The 19,774-nt window shown below is 40.8% G+C and overlaps 1 protein-coding gene across 1 annotated transcript in view; it reads right to left on the bottom strand.

The window, feature by feature from the left end:
- Positions 1 to 19,774, bottom strand: part of ANO2 (anoctamin 2) — a 373,482-nt gene that overhangs the window by 25,616 nt on the left and 328,092 nt on the right. The window contains exons 21-23 of the mRNA XM_073621286.1: positions 12,228 to 12,380; positions 11,432 to 11,484; positions 3,905 to 4,086 (exon numbers count right to left, since the gene is read on the bottom strand). Of these exons, the coding sequence (XP_073477387.1) occupies positions 3,905 to 4,086; positions 11,432 to 11,484; positions 12,228 to 12,380 (388 nt within the window). The remainder of the gene's footprint in view (positions 1 to 3,904; positions 4,087 to 11,431; positions 11,485 to 12,227; positions 12,381 to 19,774) is intronic.

Here is a 19,774-nt window from a genome sequence, read left to right as displayed (position 1 = left end):
GGCCGCACTGTTCTTGGTGCAGAGAGGAGGTGGAGGAATCCAGGTACTGGGAGCACCGGGGTGGCTGCGCCCGCTCCTGTTCGCCTCTTCGGTGGTCAGGAGGGAGCTCTTCTCCCTCCCGGGCTCTCACATCCAACTGCCCTCCTTGCTGGCCACCTTCCCAGAATTCCTGACGCTGTTTGCTGCCACGCTCCCGCCGAACTCTGCATAAAAACCGGCCCACTGAGCCAACGGCCCACCGGGAAACTCCCAGTAGTCCCGATGGCCAGTACATGCCTGAGAACAAACATAGCCACTCTCACAGGAAGTTGGATAACAGCATAAAATAAAAAAAATGGAGATTTGTTGGAGGATGAGAGCAATAGATGGTACTTTTCCGAGTGAAGAATACATACTTGAATAGTTTTTATTTTATTTTTTTCACCAGAGTTTAGTGGCACTTTAAGTATCAGAGACTTTACTCTTATTAGCTAAATTCACTGCTTTTCTGCAGTTGCAAGTAATCAGGTCTTGTTTTTATGGCTCTCACTGTCTCTCAATAATTTTGAAGAGAGACAATCACAATATGTTGTGTACTCAAGTGTATGGATGAACAGTCCTAAATATAATTTTACAGGCTTACTTATGAAAAATCAGTATCTGACCCCTTATTTAGCTTTACTTGTATTGTGTAAAGGTGCAGCTGGTGCTAAAAGTCCGAACAGAGAAGCCTGACAAATGCTGACCTGTGAACGTTTTCATCTCATGTTCCTAACACTCACTGTCTCCAAGCTCCAGAGTGTGCACAGCAGCATCAAACCTCATAGCTGTTTACATTTCTTTTAACTAAAGGAATGTTATTAACTGCCGAAAACAGTCTTATAAATAGCCAAAACGTTAAGAGCTTCTGGCCAATGAAAAAACAGCGTACTACTGATTTCACCATTTTATAAATAGGCCTCAAAATAAAGTATACTGAATATGGAGAAGTGAATTCAAGCTGCGCTTTTTTTTCCCTAACAGATGGTTTTAATAGAGTGGATCTTATTTTCCTTATCCTGGAGGGACTGAGTCAGATGCATTATTGCTCTGCTACTTTAATTAAAGGAGGTGTGTGAGACTGGTCACATGTTCTGCACATAGAAGGAGAATTTCATGGAACAATTTAGACTTCATTCTAGATGTATCTGCATATTCTAGCACTTCATTCCTAATTATGATGATGGACTTGTCAGCCACACTGCATTATCTGGAGTTCATAGGATTTATATAAAAGGGGATGAAAAGAACGTCAGAGTTTTGTTTTTCTGTCTTATACATTATTTTCAATTAATGTAGTAAGACGTGTAAAGGAAGCAAGAAGCTCCCGTAAATTACTCATACAGCCAGTAGCTGGCATTGGGCTAGCCATTGCGCAGGAGGCGTGTTTTTGTTTTTTCCTATGTTGTTGCTTGTAAATGTTCAAGCTATGTGAGGTTTGATGTTCTGACCGGGGAAGAGCAGGTCTAGCCCTATAAAATTGTAACTGTTCCCACTGACCAAAGGTTGGTCTAGACTAGTGAATGTTCCAAAAATTCTTATAGGCTGCATCAAAATGTCTGTGTTCTAACTTTCTGATTGGCTATCGTTCAGAGCTCAGTGGATTTCTTGCTTCCTAAATTTTCAAAAACATTGCCTGATCTCTACTAGTCTAGGATATAGGTGAAGCCTAATTCTATTCAAAATGTTCTATTTAGTCTATGAAACCGTGAGGAAGAGTTACCCTTGCTCTTTTTCTTTCTGACTTTGGCCACATTGGGTAGATTTTCCCCTCACTTTCTGTCCCTGTTATACCCATACACGAAATGGCCTGCATGTTTAATGAGGCATGAAGGCAAGGAAGAAATAATAACCATGTGTAATGTTCTGATCCTTCCTCACTCTTCTACTATGAATGTGTTTTTGCTTTGTGTGTGCACCTGTTGGAGAGATTTCCCAATACTTACTGCCCTGATAGGACGTGAAGGGCAATATCCAAAATGGAAACACAAATTGCAATAGAAACCTGTGAGAGTCTTCAACCCTTAGCCATGCCAACCACAACTTTAACCCATGGTTGAAGGAAAGAAAATTGCATAATGTATGACGGAATGGGGTATGGGTATGAGGAAATCAAGCAATTTTTGTTCCTTCAATCTTGGCAGCCCTTCTCACCAGTCATGATGTGTCTGCATTGCATAGAGACACATACAGACTAGGGTTGCCACATCATCCCTTTAATCCAGGACACATATTAATTACAGGTTCTGAGGCTGATTTAATGCAGATAAGGCACCAAGTGAGTTTAATTACCACCTTAATCAGCCACAGAACCTGTGTAATTAATGTGTGTCCTGGATTAAAGGGATGATGTGGCAACCCTAACCAAGACTGAAGAAGGACATCATTGGGTCTAACATAAGGCATGGAATAAATTGGAAAGGATTTATATGAGAAGTTCATTAGCATATTGCTGAGGAGAGGAAGGATACAACAAGGAAGGCGAAATAAAAGTCAAAATCTTTAATTTTTCCTCTGGTGAGTTATCTGGTTTTGCTATGCTTCATGAGTTAATCCGTCTGGCTCACTACCATGAGGGAACGTACCAATGTCAAAATTAAAAAAAGAAGCAAAAAAAACCCATCTCTCCCCATCTCTCTCCACACAGGATTGTCAGCTCTCCCTAACAGGTTCAACACACACTAACAATATGGCTGCTGTCAGCCTCATTTTATTTAGAAAGGAGGCTGGGTTATCCTTTCCTTCAATTTATTGTCCTTATTGACCCTCACACCAGGAAACAAAGGTAAGCACTGCGTTCTAGATTGCTCCTCATTTCTGGTGGTGAACCTGCAAACTTTTTGGTCACAGGTTTATGATTAGTGAACATTGTGAACCCTTGAAATTCACCAAAACATTATGCAATCCAATAGAGTATATCATATTTAAAGAAGCTAAAAGACTTCAAGGCAGGGGTTCTCAACCCCTGTCCTCAGGACCCACTAAAAGGCCAGATTATTATCTTAAGTATTATCTTGGGGAGATACAGACTAGAATGCTGCAATCACTGAGCAGCAAATTATATCACTTGTGATGTATTTCAGTTATCTTGCAAACTTGGCCTGTTAGCAGGAGATTTTGACTAGCTCTCTATGGAGCCGGTTCACATAGCTCTGCAGCGTCTGTGCATCTTTTGGTCCATTTCAGGTCCGAAGTCAGGCAAAAATTCGGGCTGAAATCGGACCTGAAACGGTGAACCAGGACGTACCTGTCCCCTGCTGTGAGCTGCATGCAGCTCATATGTGAACCCAGCCTAAGGCTTATGTCACATGAGCGATCTTGTTGCTAGCAGCAACGGGTGACCATTTTCTATGGTGTCTCTCTCTTGCTGGCTGAACCAGCAAGATGTTACCGCCTTACTGCTTCCGCGCTGGAGAGTCAGATTTTTCAGCATACCAGGCCAGCAAAGCAGCAACTCCAGAGGGTAAAAGCATCTCCTCGCTGGTTCTGCCTCTGACAATAAGTCTGATATGGCCCTAAAAAGTCCCTGAGGACAATACAGAACTTTGTAGAATTCCACTTAAGCAATCCAACCCTAGATGTGTGGTTTGTTACTCGGCAAACAGTAACGCATCTGAAGGCTACCCTCTAAGGATAAGAGACTTCTCTGCCACTGCATACCATACCCCTTTTCTAATACCACTTCTTTGCAAAAATCTGAAGCAAAAAAAAAACGTTGGAATGTTTGTATATTTGCTGAATAGAGCCCACATTGTTACAGAAAAATAAGTTGGTAACCTGCCCACAATACAGCTACTATGCTTGCACTAACATGACACAGAAACGTCTATGAACACACAAATACAGACTATTGTTCCTTGGTTAAACAATGGTTGGTTGCCGTTACCTGCAGAAAACAACATCCTGGGAAAACTGTGAGTTTTCTGGCTGGGTTCCGGGTTTTAGATGGCTGACATTGAAGTATGAAAGGGTATGATTGATGAACCCATGCATGGATCCGTTTGAACTGTACATATACTGATATACGAGACGAGGAATAAAGTCTGATGTCACAGATATTACAAACGCCTAGAAATGAGAGAGACAGAAATGGTGAGAATTAGAAAACTTAGCATGTGCTTGTTTTAGTGTTTAGCAATTTTCCAGGACAGGCCAAGGTCTGAAAAAAAAATTGTCAATCAAAACATTATTGTGTACATATAGTCCATCTATAGGCTCCAGTTTTTTGTTGTCCATAAAATGGTCATGCATTGGCAAGGCAAATCAACTTTTTTGGCTAAAATGTTTTTTAAGCTGGTTGCAAGCAGATAAGGAAGAGGAGAATGGGTGGGACTAAGCAGCACTTGCACATCACATCTATGTGACGTGCAAAATGCAGCTAAAGCTACATTTCCAGCAGACACACAGCCTGTGGATAGAGCTGGGTGTGGCCTGCCACTGACCGGCGAAGTGGAAGAGGACAATCAATGGTGACAAAGATGATAGTCATCTCACTCATCACCACAATTCAAGGACAATAAATCACAGTGAATGATTAAAAAATAAAATAGGTCTCAAGTAAAGAAAAAAAATCTATGTAAAGTATAGTAATTGTAAACCAGGACATATATAGCAAGTGGGATAGCACCATCCCACTTGGCATGGCATTGTGCTGGAAAGGAGAGTGCACACAGCTGGCACTGACCATCACCATACACCATACACCTAAAGCTAGGTGTCCCATGCAATTATCTGTAATCATAACAGCCCCAGAAGGCAATGCTCTAGAGGGATTGTGGTTTCTCATTTCAAAACTCATCAAGCCTCTGACTGCCATTGGGAATAATCATAAAGTGTATAAGAATAGAAGTAATAAAAAGGATGAATCAATAAAGGTGCAACCAATCATCTCTTATTATAAGGTGATAGCCAACACATTTCAGAGGTAACAGAATCTCCCTTCTCCAGGGCTTGAATGCAGAAGAGTGGTTTTCAGTGTAAAGTACAGCTGCTGCTGTAAATGCCTTATGCCTCGTACACACGATCAGACTTTCCAACAACAAAACCGTGGAATTTTGTCCGAAGGGTGTTGGCTCAAACTTGTCTTGCATACACACGATCACACAAATGTTGGCCAACAATTACGAACGTAGTGACGTACTAGACGTACTACGTGGTTTTTCAGCTCTTTAGCGCCACCCTTTGGGCTCCTTCTGCTAATTTCATGTTAGTAGAAGTTTGGTGAGTGTTGATTTGCGCTTTTCTTTTTGCGTTTTTCATTTAGCGCTTTTTGGTTCATGCTTTTCATTTGGTGCTTTTCAGTTTGTTTCTGAAAGGCCATTTGTCAACCAGACATGTTGCAGAATCGGAGGAGATAACGTGTTATTTATTATTGGCCTTGGAGTTATTGCTTTGACATTATTTTTTTGGTTGAATAATGATTTGATTTGGTATATTTTCAATATTTTTGGATGCATAGAATGCACTTTTTTGGTTAAGTTCTCTTAACAGATAGCATGTCTATTTTTTTTTTTTTTAATGCACAATAAAAAAATTGTGGAGAATAATCCTTGGCTATGTGTTTTACTTTGACAGTTCGGGAGTAGGCTGTTACATGTAAAAAAAAAAAAAATACAAGTAAAATTGACAAGGGACACCAACATAGTTGTATCTTTGATCATAAAAACTACGGGATAATGGTGTTGTGGTAACTTGCACAAATAAAAAAAAAAAAAAAACATAATCATTTTATTCTTGAACTCACTAGGAAAAAAAAGCCTTTGAAAATACGTTTGCAATAACTCCATCAGTATCACCAGCAAAGCAGCTTCATTATTATCCCATTAAGGAAGAAGAGAATTGTGCACTGCATTTGGAGATTTCATAATTTGCCACGTCATGAATGTTAATTCCCCATTACAAACGCTAGTTTACAAGACCGACCGCTTCTGTTTCTGAGCATGCGTGTTTGTACTTTGGTCTTTTGTCCGACAGACTTGTGTACACACGATCGAAAAGTCCGACAACACACATTTGTTGGCGAAAAATTTGAAAACATGCTAGCCAACATTTGCTCGCGGAAAGTCTGACAACAATTGTCCGATGGAGCATATACATCGTCGGATTTTCCGCCAACAGCCTGACATCCAACATTTCCCGTCGGAAAGTCTGATCGTGTGTACGAGGCTTTAGTGTTATTGTTACAGAAGTCTACTTAGAGAAATGACAAGGCTACAATCCTGTATACAGCACCTATGTTTAAAGCAGAGTGGATGGAAGTACAGGGATTCTGTTGCCCCTGAAGCATATTGGCTATCATCTCATAATATGACACTCATTTGCACCTGATTGGTTTATCCTTTTTATATATTCTTCAAGTCTTCACCTCTGGTTTCTCAATAGGTGGGCTTAGAGATGTAAAATTTCTGGAAAATTTGAAGCCATGGGAAAAAAATGTCTCTTTTTTTATTTTCAGAAAAAAATTAAAATTTTGTAAAAAAATTTAGTGTGAAGTAGTTTTACAAATTGAAAGTTATTTTGTTACGCTGGGAACATGAAATGCAGTGTATATAAATGTATAATGAATTTAATACTTATTTTGAATCAAATACAAATTTTAATGATTATTTTTGAAGTACAGTTATACACAATCAATTAGCAGACATTAACTGTCTGTATCTCATCCACTGTCTTCTATGATTTTAAAAGGTGTACCACTTCCTATGCTGAGGTTAGAGATTAGCAGGTGTTATTGTAAAACATTCACCAGCTGATGATGGAAGCAGACCTGCCAGCTAATCTCTCACATATCTACATTCTGCAAGTTCCATGTTTAATTCGATTCAATCACACCCTACCTGCATTTAACAAACCACAGAACCTGTGTGTTTCAGAAATAGATGTCAGTAATTGCAGGGATGAATTGGTGACCCTGGTTAGGAGTCATGACTGCTTATTATTCGTCGTACTGATGTTAGCAGCTGTGAATATACATCCCCCAATTTTACTGAGGTATACAGATGTGGCTGAACTTTAATGATTTTACTGGTCCTTACACAGTTTCAAGTGTAAAATTTTCACTAACTGTACTGGTTTAGGAAGAGTGATTGTATCTCATCCAATAATTTTTGCTGAAGGTAGGGGGAGTGACTGCATTCCATCCAATGGTGTGCGCAGCCTATTGCATTAGGGTGTACACCCCAGAGCACATATGTGTGTATATCAGCAAAGCAGTGGACGGGGTCAGTAGAGCAGAGATTGGTGTCAGTGGGGCAGTGGACAGTAGTCAATAGTTTTTTTATTTTTATTAATTTTTTTAATTTATTTTTTACAATTTTTGTTTTTTTAATTATTTTTTACCATATTTTTTTTTTTTTTTTACATTTTTTTTAGGAGCCTCGTTGGGGGGGGCTTCGGTGAAATGTAAAGGTTCGAAACAGATCCCTGAGGTTTCACTTTTGAGACATAGAAAGGGACTGAGGACAGAGCATCCCCAGTCCCTTTCTCTGCAGCCTCAGCTGCCCTAGAAAGTGCTGAGTGGCATAGTTTATTATGCTTCAGTTAAGAATGAACACAGGAGCGATCGGTACAGATTACTCACTGTGTTCATTCAGAAAAGAAAGGAGTCGGTAAATTAAGTGTTTGCCTGCCCCTTCCTCTGCTCTCCATCCTGAAACATCTCCCACAGCAGTCGGCGGGAGAGGAGAGGAGCGAAGCTGGCAGCACTACAGGGAGGAGACAGGGGGCGCCAGGAAGCAGGGGGAATCGGTACCACACAGGGTGTTTACTGTGTGCCCTGGCACATCTGGCACACCTATGATTCCATCCATTGATTGTGCCTGGGGCCAGGCCAAGGCAGAGGCAGAAAAGGCACCCACCTTGGGCGCTGTGGAAGGTGCAGCTGGGCGAGACCCTTTACTGCCTCTCAATCCAGCTGATTCAGAAGTTCAGTCCTGCAGATTACACTGGGAGACTGGGGCTCTTCCTGTGTAACCAGCGGCACTTTGCACCGCTGTTGATGTGACAACTGCCCACTCTTTATCCAGAGCTAGGGCCGTCTTTAATATTGATTGGACCCTGGGAAAAAATTTTCTTGGGGCCCCCCCATGCAATTTCACTCTCCGCCTGCTCTGACACATACAATAAATAGCAGCTAGACTCAAAATCAGTTTACTGTATCAGATCAGGCAGTGATTGTGATTGGTTGCCAGAGGTTACAGCATATCCTTACCATTCACTGACTGGTTGCTAGAGGTTACAGCACACATTACGGCTCACTGATTAGTTGCTAGAGGTTACAGCACATGGTTTCTGCTTGTTGATTGGTTGCTAGAGATTACTATACAGTAATACTGCTCACTGATTGGTTGCTAAAGGTTACAGCACATCATCTCCTCACTACCTGCACACCATGGACTGGGGAAGTGAGCGGACCCATCAATAGACAGAAAACTCCTAGAGATCCTAGGACTTCTGGGATCAGTGGCAGTGCTGGGGGGAGGGTGTGATCAATGGCAATGCTGATTTTTTTTTTTACTACCAATATAAAGAGGAGTTTCAACAATGGCTACCAATGTAATAGGGGTTTACACTGACCAATAATGTAATAGAAGCATTCACAGTAACCACCAATGTAAGGAGGGATTTACAGTGACCACTAATGTAAGGTGTACATTCACACTAGCCCCTGTTGTGAATGAAAGGATTCTACACCAAGCCCCGATGTAATGAGAAGATTTACACTGACCACCAATGTAACTGAGTCATTTAGCCTGCGTTCACATGTGAGTGCATTGGGAACGCATGCAAAATCACTTTCCTGACACCACAGAAACATGCTGCCCTTTAGCAGATACACAGCAGTGCTATCAATTGTTAATGATACCCTCACGCATCTGCTGACATGTGCCTTGGCACCATGTTATTTTGAAAAAGGGTTTGGGACTTTCTTCTGCATTTCTAGAAATGAATGGGCTGCCCTACACGTGACCTACATCTTTATCCACCCTGTCAGTACACCTTTGCATCCTAAAACCCCTGCTAACCTCTACACCCCAAACCTCCCCCATCCTCTCCACTCCAACCCTCCCTTTAACTCTACTTGCCCCCTCTGCTCATCTTTGCACCCACCTTCCTTTCCTCTATACATCCCCTCCTTGCTCACCTGTGCACCCCAAACTGTAATTCCTTCACTGCCTACCTCTGCGCACCCCAACAATTTGCTTACCTTTGCAGAACAGGCTGATGGTAGGCTTAAAGAGGAAGTAAACTCTCCCACTCTGATGCTTCTTTTCATTTAGTCCATTATAATAAGTAATTATCAAACTATAGCCAATGTAATCCAGCCCAAATCGCATATTACTTACTGTTTAAAGAAAATTTAAAAATTTTGTTTCCAGGGGTAAGGCAGCACCATCTTAAGTATTGTTTTCTGAGTCCACAGTATAGTGTATTTCCACCCTTACATTGAGCACTTCCTGTACTGTTAACCAAGCCTCCTTCTCAATCCAACATTTCTATGGCAACCCTGCTTCCCTGCTCATAGCTGACTTGTTTTATTTGATAGTATTTACTTGTGCCAATTATCTAGTGTTTGCCTATGTCAGTCTTATCAGCTTCAGCTGATAAGACTGCAGAAATGCTGTCCGATGCCCAGGTTTACAGTCCATGTGATGTCACATGGTCACATGGGGTGTAGTAGGAAGCTCTGAGTGATTATGCAGTCTCGTGGGATTTCAGTGTTGTGCAGTAGGAAGTCCTGATAATAAACAGACAAGCACACAGAGTGTGCCGTAAATCAGGGGATTACAACAATACTAAGCAAGTAAGGAGATATCTACAAGCAGTGTTAATTAGGGTTTCTTTTTTGCTGATTTACATGGGACAAAGTTGTGGGGGAGAGTTTACGACCACTTTAATGACCACAGTTGCAGGCAGTACTTTCAAGCATGCCCCTTTACCTCCCCAGTGGGCAGCATTCAGTATAGGTGAAGGTGGATATGACCTCAGGGGGCATGAAATACATATCAATGCTGCCTTTATTTACATATCAATGATACTGGCCGCCACTATTTACATATGAATGCCAGTTATTTACATGTAAACATAGGGTCTACAGGTGAGTCATCCGTACACAACAATAGGGCAGAGCTGGGCAGCATTAGTAGCAGCACTTCACACTGAGATAGTGGGACACAGCACAGGACTAAAACTTCAAGGAACAAGGGAATTTAAACCAGGATAGTTGGCAAGTATGAGGCAGCTGCTTTGGGCCCAACAACAATTACAGGGCCCAGGGCAGCTGCCCCTTTTGCCCTGCCTTAAAGACGGCCCTGTCCAGAGCTCTTTGCATCTGGCTGTCAAGAAGCTCAGAACTGCATTGTGTAATCTGCAGGACTAAGCTGTCAGTTTGAAAGCTTGGGTTCTGCTCTAAATTCAGTTATGAATGAAAGTTACTAATGTTGCTTTCATCATAAATTTTTTTATCATTTGTATGCACACTCATCAAATTTGTGTTCATTTGTGTTTGTAGCACCAAAAAAATAAAAAAAATTCTACCAGAAACATGATTCCAATTTCTTTATAAAATGAACAAATTAATGCAATTTATTTTTTATTTAATTATGATTTAATATATAAATAATTAATACAATTTGTAGTTCACCCTACTTAGTTTTTTTTAATTTGTGGTTAAATTGATCAAATTCACAGCTTGAGACCTGCTCTGCATTCACTTATGAATAAAAGCTACCATTGTGTCATTCATTGATAAAATCAATTTTATGTGTGAATAAAAAAAAAAAACAAAAAACATTTTTTAAAACATAATTTTAGCCCCTTATGAACACTTAGTAAACTTGATTTTTATTTCCTTCCCCTAGCTAACTTTTTTTGCACACAAATGTTTAATTTTGTGTCATGGGGGCACACTTAGGGTTCCTTGTCTTGGGTACTAGAGGATCTTCTCCCGGGAACTGACTCTGCAGACACTAGGAGGTGTGACTGTATCCCATCTAATAACTGTACTGATAGTAGGGGGCATGACTGCATCCCATCTAATAACTGTACTGATAGTAGGGGATGTGACTGCATCTCATCCAATAAGGGTTCTGGCACTAAGAGGTGTAAATGCATCTCATCTAATAAGCGGGTGTTGACACTAGGTGGTATGACAGAATCTCATCCAATAACTGGGCTGACACTAGTAAGTTTACCTGTATTCCATACACTAACCAGACTTATGCTGAGAGACGTGACTGTAAATTATTCACTGTATTGTTTCCAAGGAGTGACTACACAGCATGCAATAATTGTAGTAATTTGGGGAAAGTTTATTATAAAGCAGCTGCCTACTGTATCTAACCTAAAATCTATGTCTTGATATTTACAGGAGCTTTCTTTGAAAAGCCCAAAGTGGTTATCCCATGATACTCACATTTATGATGACTGCAAATTTTCCAATTCCACTTAAAATATTGTACCAAATACCTGCAATAGAAGTGAAAATATATACACTTAGGTTTTATGTGCTCAGAACCTAACCTGACCTAGAAATTTCTGCATACAAAATGTGGTAATCCATATCAGCTGGATTTGACCTTTCAGTCATTTGACTATAGAAAACTTATATTTGTTCACTCTCTATGGATTAGAGTACAATGCACAGTCATTGTACTGTTTTTCTAAATAAACCCATTGGTGCCCACACTGTGCCCACTATTGTTTGGCAAAAAAAGTATTCTTGATATCTGTTGGTTCTTAGAAATACCAATAAAAAGCTAGAGGGTATGGCCAACAGAATCAGTCAATTGGACATGTGTTTATTAACATTTGATACTTGCAAACAGGAAAGGTACCAATGTGGTACCCAAAACCTGCACCACAAAACAATAATCTCTGGGTACTTGTTCCATTCCAAGTCACTTTAAACAGTGATAAACATTGCAACTTACTTATGTCCTGTTATTCATTTTTATTGAGACATAACATGAAACAAAATCTAAAATGTTTTAGTTGTCATTGGAACAATAGTAGAGTTGGATTTTGTCTTACTTCGACCTCTTCCTTTCTTACTTTGCCAAATCACTTCAGTACTGACACAGTCATTAATAATTTTTTTTTTTTTAAAAACTGACTACGCTTCCAACCTTTGTCCACTCAATCCAGAATTAGAAAAAAAAAACTGTCTGGAGTTCCACTTGAACAATAGTGTTTGTAATATCATGACATACCTATATCTTTAGCGCGAACAGCATCTGGTCTTCTTAACTCTGCTACAAACTTTTTTGCATCAAGCCGCACTTCTATGATGTTATTGAGCAAAGCAAAGAGGGGAGCCAGAGGAAACGATGCCACAAACAGAGTCACAAAGCCAAATTGAATTACTATACAAAAGACAAACGGAAGAAGAGCAATTAAGGATCAATTCCAGGCAGGAAAAAAATACACCATCCAGTTATGTATTCATTTAAAAACACCATTGAATGTTTTTTTTTAGTGGGGTTAGGGCCAGCACTTGATTGTTTTTTGATACCAGCCTCAGTTAATCCTTGTTCAACAGGACTGGAGAGGAAGGGCCAGTTCTAGGCCAATCAGGTTCAGCTGCAGTGTACATGTACTTATGCTTACAATAAAAGTAGGCAGTGAGAGGAGCAATGACTTAATCGTTGTACTGCTGCTCACTCACTGTCTAATCAGAAGCTGGTGTAAGAATTTGACCAAGCTATTTTTGATCCTGTAATGGAAATGAAGGACCAAGATGCGTTGTCTGCCAGGGGTGGTCCGATAACAAATCTGATTACATGGAATTACAATTATTTTTACAGGTAAAACATTTCTACAGTCAGTGGAATATGGTGTGAAGATTTATCTGGATTTAAAGTTTCAGAATGTTTACAATTGGTTTTAGAATTAATCGCCGTACTATTTGCTTTTATTTGATCTCTTTGCACATTCACTATCCAATCAGAACGTGAAGGTAAACATTTTTCCAAGCTATACAGCTGCTATAAAGGAGGTTGAGGGCAAGGATGTGCTGTTTGCCAGGAGTGCTTGGATAACAAACCTGATTACACAGAATGACAGTTATTTAACATGTAAACAATTCCTATATTAAATAGTATATCATGTAAAATAAATGCTTTATACATACTTTAAATACTTTGATTTATCTTTTTAGGGTGTTTGCAATTGGTTTTACAATTCATCTCTTTAATGCCTGCTCATATTTGATCCTTTTGCACAGTATTTAATAAACAGCCATAAAAAGCCAAAAGCAATAAAAATAAATAAATAGCCATAAATCAGTGGACAGCCAATGTAAATGATTCCTAATAATTTCCTCATTTTCTATTGTTTTTCTGTTTCTCAAAGATGTCCACTAATCTGCTTAAGAAGCAGAGTTAATACAAAAAAGACTACTGTAATTGTTTTTTTCCTAAACAACAGGCGTTGAGCAAGTTGATGGGTGGACTCATCTGACATATAGAGGGCATTAACTTCACAATTTCTGTATATAGCAAGCAAGCAAAACTTGAAAGTCATGTCAACAGACCACACTATAAATAGTATTCCATTTCAGTGAAAAATCCTGATGTTGTCCCCCATATTGTATGATTTTAGGCGGGATTTTGTCAGAGTTTTAAACATACTTGAGAGGTAACATACAAAACACAGTGAAATGTTAAAAGAATAATGGAGAACAATTGTAGCCTAATGGTCAGGTGTCAATACCGGGTTTCACCTGCAGGTGGCAATACCAGGTTTCACCTGCAGGTGGCAATACCAGGTTTCACCTGCAGGTGGCAGATGAAATTTTGTTTTACAGTCAGGGTGATGTGTGAAACAGAAGTACATCTTCGCCAGCACACCATGGATCAGCAAACAGACATGTCCAAAAAAAGGTTTTTAATCGAAAACGGTCACATCACAAAGAAGGTGCAACGTTTCGGGGCTGCGCAGAACCCCTTCGTCAGGCAAGTGATGTGTGATGTGAGGGTGATGTGTGAGGAGCAGGAGAGGCCAGGAGCTAACATGGACTTTTGGCCTTTAGAGTCTAAAAGAAAAGGGATTTTGGACTGTGCTGCCCTACGTTTGTATTGCTGTGACAGAGTTTTCCCTGCCTTATTTCCCTGGGAATACCAGGGGCGTTTTAGTTTTCTCAGGTAGAAATCATAGCTACTCTGTAGGTGCGATCTTAGGTCAGAGCTGAGTTTGCGGAGTTCAGCATGGATGGCGTCTGAGGGATCTAGTTTGTTGCACGTTTCTAGGGATCTTATTTTATCTAGGAATGTGTTAAGGGTTGCATTGTGTTTTTCCTCTCCTGGGCTCCCAGTTTCCAGTTCACTTCCTGAAGAAGCTAAGCATGGCAAAACATGAGTCGAAGCGGAGGGTTCATCACTTCCGGGTCCAGTTTGATACCCCACACAGACTTTAGCATCCAGAGCAAGATATGAACAGGATGCCACCAACGGAAACCAAGCCATATCCGCACACGCTGTTTTACCTAGTGCCAGGCAAGGCACTTTAATATGCGAGTGCAATCTATTTTGTTACTGCCTTTAAAACATTCAAATAAATATACTACACTATGAGACTTTTTATCCATGTCTCTTGTGGAGTCATTTTTCCTACCATAGCCAAATATTGAGGGGCCATTGGAGTGGATTGGTGCTGACAGTGGAATCAATTGGAATTCCAAATGCGAATTTTGACCATCCTGTAAAAAGGGGTCAAACACCTCTGGTGAGTTGCCATCTTTCCATTGCGCAGGGTGGAAGAACTTGACGTTTCAATTGAGAGCTATTTTGTTTTGGTTTTGGGACTACTATCACATACGGACTATAAGCTTGCTTTTTTCAACCTTATATAGATCTATGTACTTTTTTTGATGTTTTATGGTTTTCATGTTACCTATGTGATTCACTTTGCAATGTTTAATTAGTTAATTCATTTGTTGTCACACACATGAAAACAAATAAGCACCTAAACTTTTATTTTATTTACTTATACCATTGGTGATTTCATTACTTCAAAAGGGGCAGCTATTATTTGTTACCATTCCCACACACAGGGCGCCAATTCTAGTTTATTCATTCACTTGTTTTTGAAGCAAGCTGACAGTATTAGGAACCTGCCGAAGGGATCTTGTTCTATATGCGATACGGTGAGGGATACAGTAGAGCCTACCGCAATCATCACCCCTCTTATTTTTTTGTTAGTTTGTGAGTGCAGGATATGTGGAAACAGTTTGTGTGTGCAGTGCGGTGGGTTGACCGAGGAAAAGTGCGTTTCCTGAATACACAGTATATCAGTGTGTTGGGCAATCGCTTCCCTGCATAACAGGGATCATTTAAATGAACTATTCAAGCCCTTGACATTTAAGGAAGTGATTTTGACTGCCATGAGGATAGATTGGGTAGATGTCAAGATGACACAGAGATCTAGATGGTCCTAATTAAGTACAGACGACGTATCATATAAATCTCGGGGACCAGAAGTGCAGTTGCAATATTTACATATAGGCGAAATGTAAGAAGAAGTAACTTCTACAAAGTGATCACGTACGTTGTAGAGGCTACGTAATTTTAGTAAATAATGCTGTTACAAAATTGACAACTGTATATTAGAGTAACCCGAAAAGTGCCGTGTGCCTTGCACACTTTTATGCCCCGTACACACGGTCGGATTTTCCGACGGAAAATGTGTGATAGGACCTTGTTGTCGGAAATTCCGGCCTTGTGTAGGCTCCATCACACTTTTTCCATTGGATTTTCCGACACACAAAGTTTGAGAGCAGGATATAAAATTTTCCGACAACAAAATCCGTTGTCGGAAATTTCGATCGTGTGTACACAAATCCGACGGACAAAGTGCCACGCATGCTCAGAATAAATAAAGAGATGAAAGCTATTGGCCACTGCCCCGTTTATAGTCCCGACGTACGTGTTTTACGTCACCGCGTTCAGAACGATCGGATTTTCCGACAACTTTGTGTGACCGTGTGTATGCAAGACAAGTTTGAGCCAACATCCGTCGGAAAAAAAACCTAGGATTTTGTTGTCGGAATGTCCGAACAAAGTCCGACTGTGTGTACAGGGCATAACAGTAGGGCGAGGAGAGTCAACCAACGTGGAAGCAGCTCCTCCACGAGATTATGCATATGATATCGAGCTGGGCTTAGAGATGACCATGATAGGTTATCCCTGGGCAGTAGCAGGCCTGTGAACTAGGGTTTATCCTTTGTGGCCCATGTAGTAGAGATCTTAAAAGATGTCTTGTTCGTAGGAGTCTGTGGTGATGGGTTAGGGATAATGCCCCAGTTATGCAGCTGTTTAATCCCATCCTTAGGTGTTGAGATAGAGACTTGCTGCCGTTGGTAGTTGAGGTAGCTTAGCAGGAAACCCCCACTTGTATGTAATCATAAAAATCAAAGTGACTGGTGCAAATGCTTTGGGTGCCTGTGAAGTAGCTGCAGAGATATCGTTATAGAGTGTAATTTTGGAGAATGGTTTAGTTAGAGTAGACATGGATCTTGCAGCTCTCATGATGTGCTCTTTAAAGTGGAAGAAATGGATTTGGGACAGAATATCTCTGGGCAGGGATTCAGGCAAGTGTTGTGGCTTATGAATCCTGTGGGCCCTATCTATGAGTAGGTCTTGTGATGTAAGTGTCTGTATAATTTTGCGGAATAATTGGTGCAGATATTATATATTGCCGCAGGTATTATTATATATTATATATTGCCGCAGGTATTATTGCCTCTGGTACTTCCCTGATTTTAATGTTGTTCTGCCTGGAGCGGTCCTCCAGGTCGGCTACTTTTAGGCGCAGTTGATGGATGGCCTCAGAATGTTCATCCTGAATGTCCACTATAGTGTTATGAGCTGCAGTGATAGATGCTGCTCGATGTGATCTACGCTCCTCTAAATAATCAACTCTGTCATGTAAGTGGTTGATGGAGATTCTGAATTCTCTTTACATATCAGCTTGCAGTGAGAGCAGCATTGCTTTTAGAGAATGTTCTGAAGCAGGATTGTCTGTAGTTACAAATGCTGCCAAAGATGGAGTAGGGATAGCAGCATCAGTGGGACTACAGAGCTCAGCGCCATGTCGTCTCTTTACAAGGAAGGCTTTGTGGGAGAGTAAGCTGGAGAGTTTGCAGACCTCTTACCTCTGTCTGTAGTGGAGGCAGCTGGGTGGGATTGCAGCTCATCAGCTTCTTCCATATCTGAGACAGGGTCTCCATCATGTGCAGGCACAGGTTGCCGCGATGGGGTGGCTCTGTCCTGGCCAACGCCATCTTGGGCTGGCGTCTAAGGCGGACGCATATAGTAGTCGAGTATGGGGGAGAGGAGCTCGGATGGGCCGCTGGATGCTGCTGTGAAGCTCCGTGGAGGAGCAGAGCTCCGTGTTCAGATGGCCATACTCGTCTGCGGCTAGTAACATGGACTTTTGAATTACAAAAGCACTGAGAATAACTTTCCTCAGAAATTAAAGTTTAAATTTACACCACATACTCCACGTTCAAAGGTTTTGTTTTTTTTTCCAAGCTTTGCTTTCCTACATTAAAAGCACTAGTAGCATATAGTATTTATACATGTTAAGGCAAGCACATTGCAGAATGACAGTTACTATATAGAAACAATTTTACAACTGATATGGAACCTGAAAAGAAAAACAACTTGGCATCACCTCCCAAAAGAGCCTTAGTAAATCATTTTGGCATGAACGGTACAACATGTGAGATCAAATGTAATGTGGCACCAATAGACTTGTGCTGGCAGACACAAAGGAGTTTTCTGCATAAGGCAGCGCACTTGTGAACATTATGCGAACTACTTATCTTAACCTCACTGGGTTAACAAAAGTGTTTTTCCTAATCTGGCCTCTATCTCTCTGCATACAGGAAAATCGAGGCGTCCCGTGTGATTATTTCATGAGCTTATTAAGGCTACATTTTAGAGCTAAGGATGTTGGCATCTATTCATCATGCCAAGGGCACCACTTGACAAGTCGAAATTTGGCCGGCTGTCAACAGAACAAAAAAGGATTTTCAGAATGAGTCCTATAGACTTTTATATGCTGAAACTGCCAATGTTGAGTTATGGTTTTACAATTTCAAATATTTCACATGTCAACGAGGAATAATTGTTTCTTTAGAATTGTGACTGTAACATCTAAGCCATAAAATGAAAAAAATCAAGCAATATCAAGCCATAAAGTAGAACTAAAAGCAATACTTTTTTTTCATTCTTGATAGAGTAAGGGCGTGTTATAAAGCCTGTCATGTTTTTTTGTCCCATTGGGGAGATTTCCCTTCGCTTCCTATACTACAGCCATGTCAGGAAGTGAGTGGAAATCCCTGCAAAGTGAGAAAACCCCAGGTTGTCACCAAGGTCACCAGACCTAGTGTCCTCATTGGAATAATTCCCTTTTTTACTGTCCTGAGGACAACTGAAAATGTTAGATTTTCTCTTATTTTCACTTTCAATGACAATGGTAAATACGACAAAAAGAGAGCGTGAACCTCCCTAATGGGATCACAGACAGCTATAAAAAGACTTTCAGATATTCTAATCCATCTTCACTAAAAAAGTTTTGCCTTTAGTTATACTTTAAAGTACACTTGATCTCAAAAAAGTGCAGGTTTGCTCTTTTATAAGGAACATCTAGCATAAGTGTTAATTGTGCCTAAGCAATACCTTGAAAAATCTATTTTTTGTTTTGGTTCCCTTCATGAAAATTAGCAGTGCAATTCCTGTGCCTAGGCACACATGTACTTCGAGTTTGAGGTTTGGCTCACATATATGTGGATCAAATGCATTTGAACCACATCTGATTCCCATAACATATGAACCAGACCTGCTTTTAATGGAGCCCGTTCACATACATGCGGACCGGTTGCGTTGCGAATTAAAAAAGGGTCCTGTGCATTTTTCAGTCTGGTTCAGGTGTAATTTAGTCCTCCTTCACACATGCAAACCATTTGTCTGTTTTTCATCCATCCATTGATGGATGAAAAATGGACTTCAATGCATCTCTATGGAAAAACTGATGTAAATGGACAATGGTCCGTTTTTGCTTAAATGGCTCTGGGACTCAAGTGGTTAAAGCGGACTTCCACACACAAGTGGAACATCTGCTTTAAGCACTCCTTGCCCCCTTACATGCCTCATGTAATCCTCCTCTCACCCTAGTTGGTCCCTCCCTGCCAGCCATCTTCTGGGACACGTCACAGTTCCCAGAAGATTGCCTGGCCAATAGCAGAGCGCAACGCGACTTGCAAATGCGCAGTGCGCGCCCGGCCCTAAAGCTGTAAGCTGTCACGGCCGGGTGCTCACAGTTGCTATGACGGCGCCGTGGAGAGGAGGGGGAGAGAAGCGAGGCTCCGGGCACCCGCATTGCTGGGCCATGGGACAGGTAAGTGTCTGTTTATTAATAGTCAGCAGCTACACTTTTTGTAGCTGCTGACTTTTAATTAACTAAAAAAGGGGTGGAACTCCGCTTTAGGGACTCTAACTGGCTTTTGTAAAAAACGGATAGAAAACTGATGAAAAACTGATGTAAACTTTATCAGATTTTTCTTTGAAAAAATATGACTGAACTAATGAAACAAATTGTCCGCTATTGTTAAAGGGGCCTTAAAACTGTATATCTACAGTGTCATATGTTGTGATGCGTTGCCAGCCTATTCAAAATAAATGAGCTGCCTTAGGCCCCTTTCACACGGGTGCCTCCATGAAACAGATTCTGCTTGCTCAGCGGGGATCGCTCCACT

This window comes from Aquarana catesbeiana, linkage group LG03, assembly GCF_042186555.1.
Source record: "Aquarana catesbeiana isolate 2022-GZ linkage group LG03, ASM4218655v1, whole genome shotgun sequence".
NCBI classification, from domain to species: Eukaryota; Metazoa; Chordata; class Amphibia; order Anura; family Ranidae; genus Aquarana; species Aquarana catesbeiana.
Note: the sequence above shows the minus strand (reverse complement) of the source record. Positions and strands in the feature narration are given on the sequence as shown.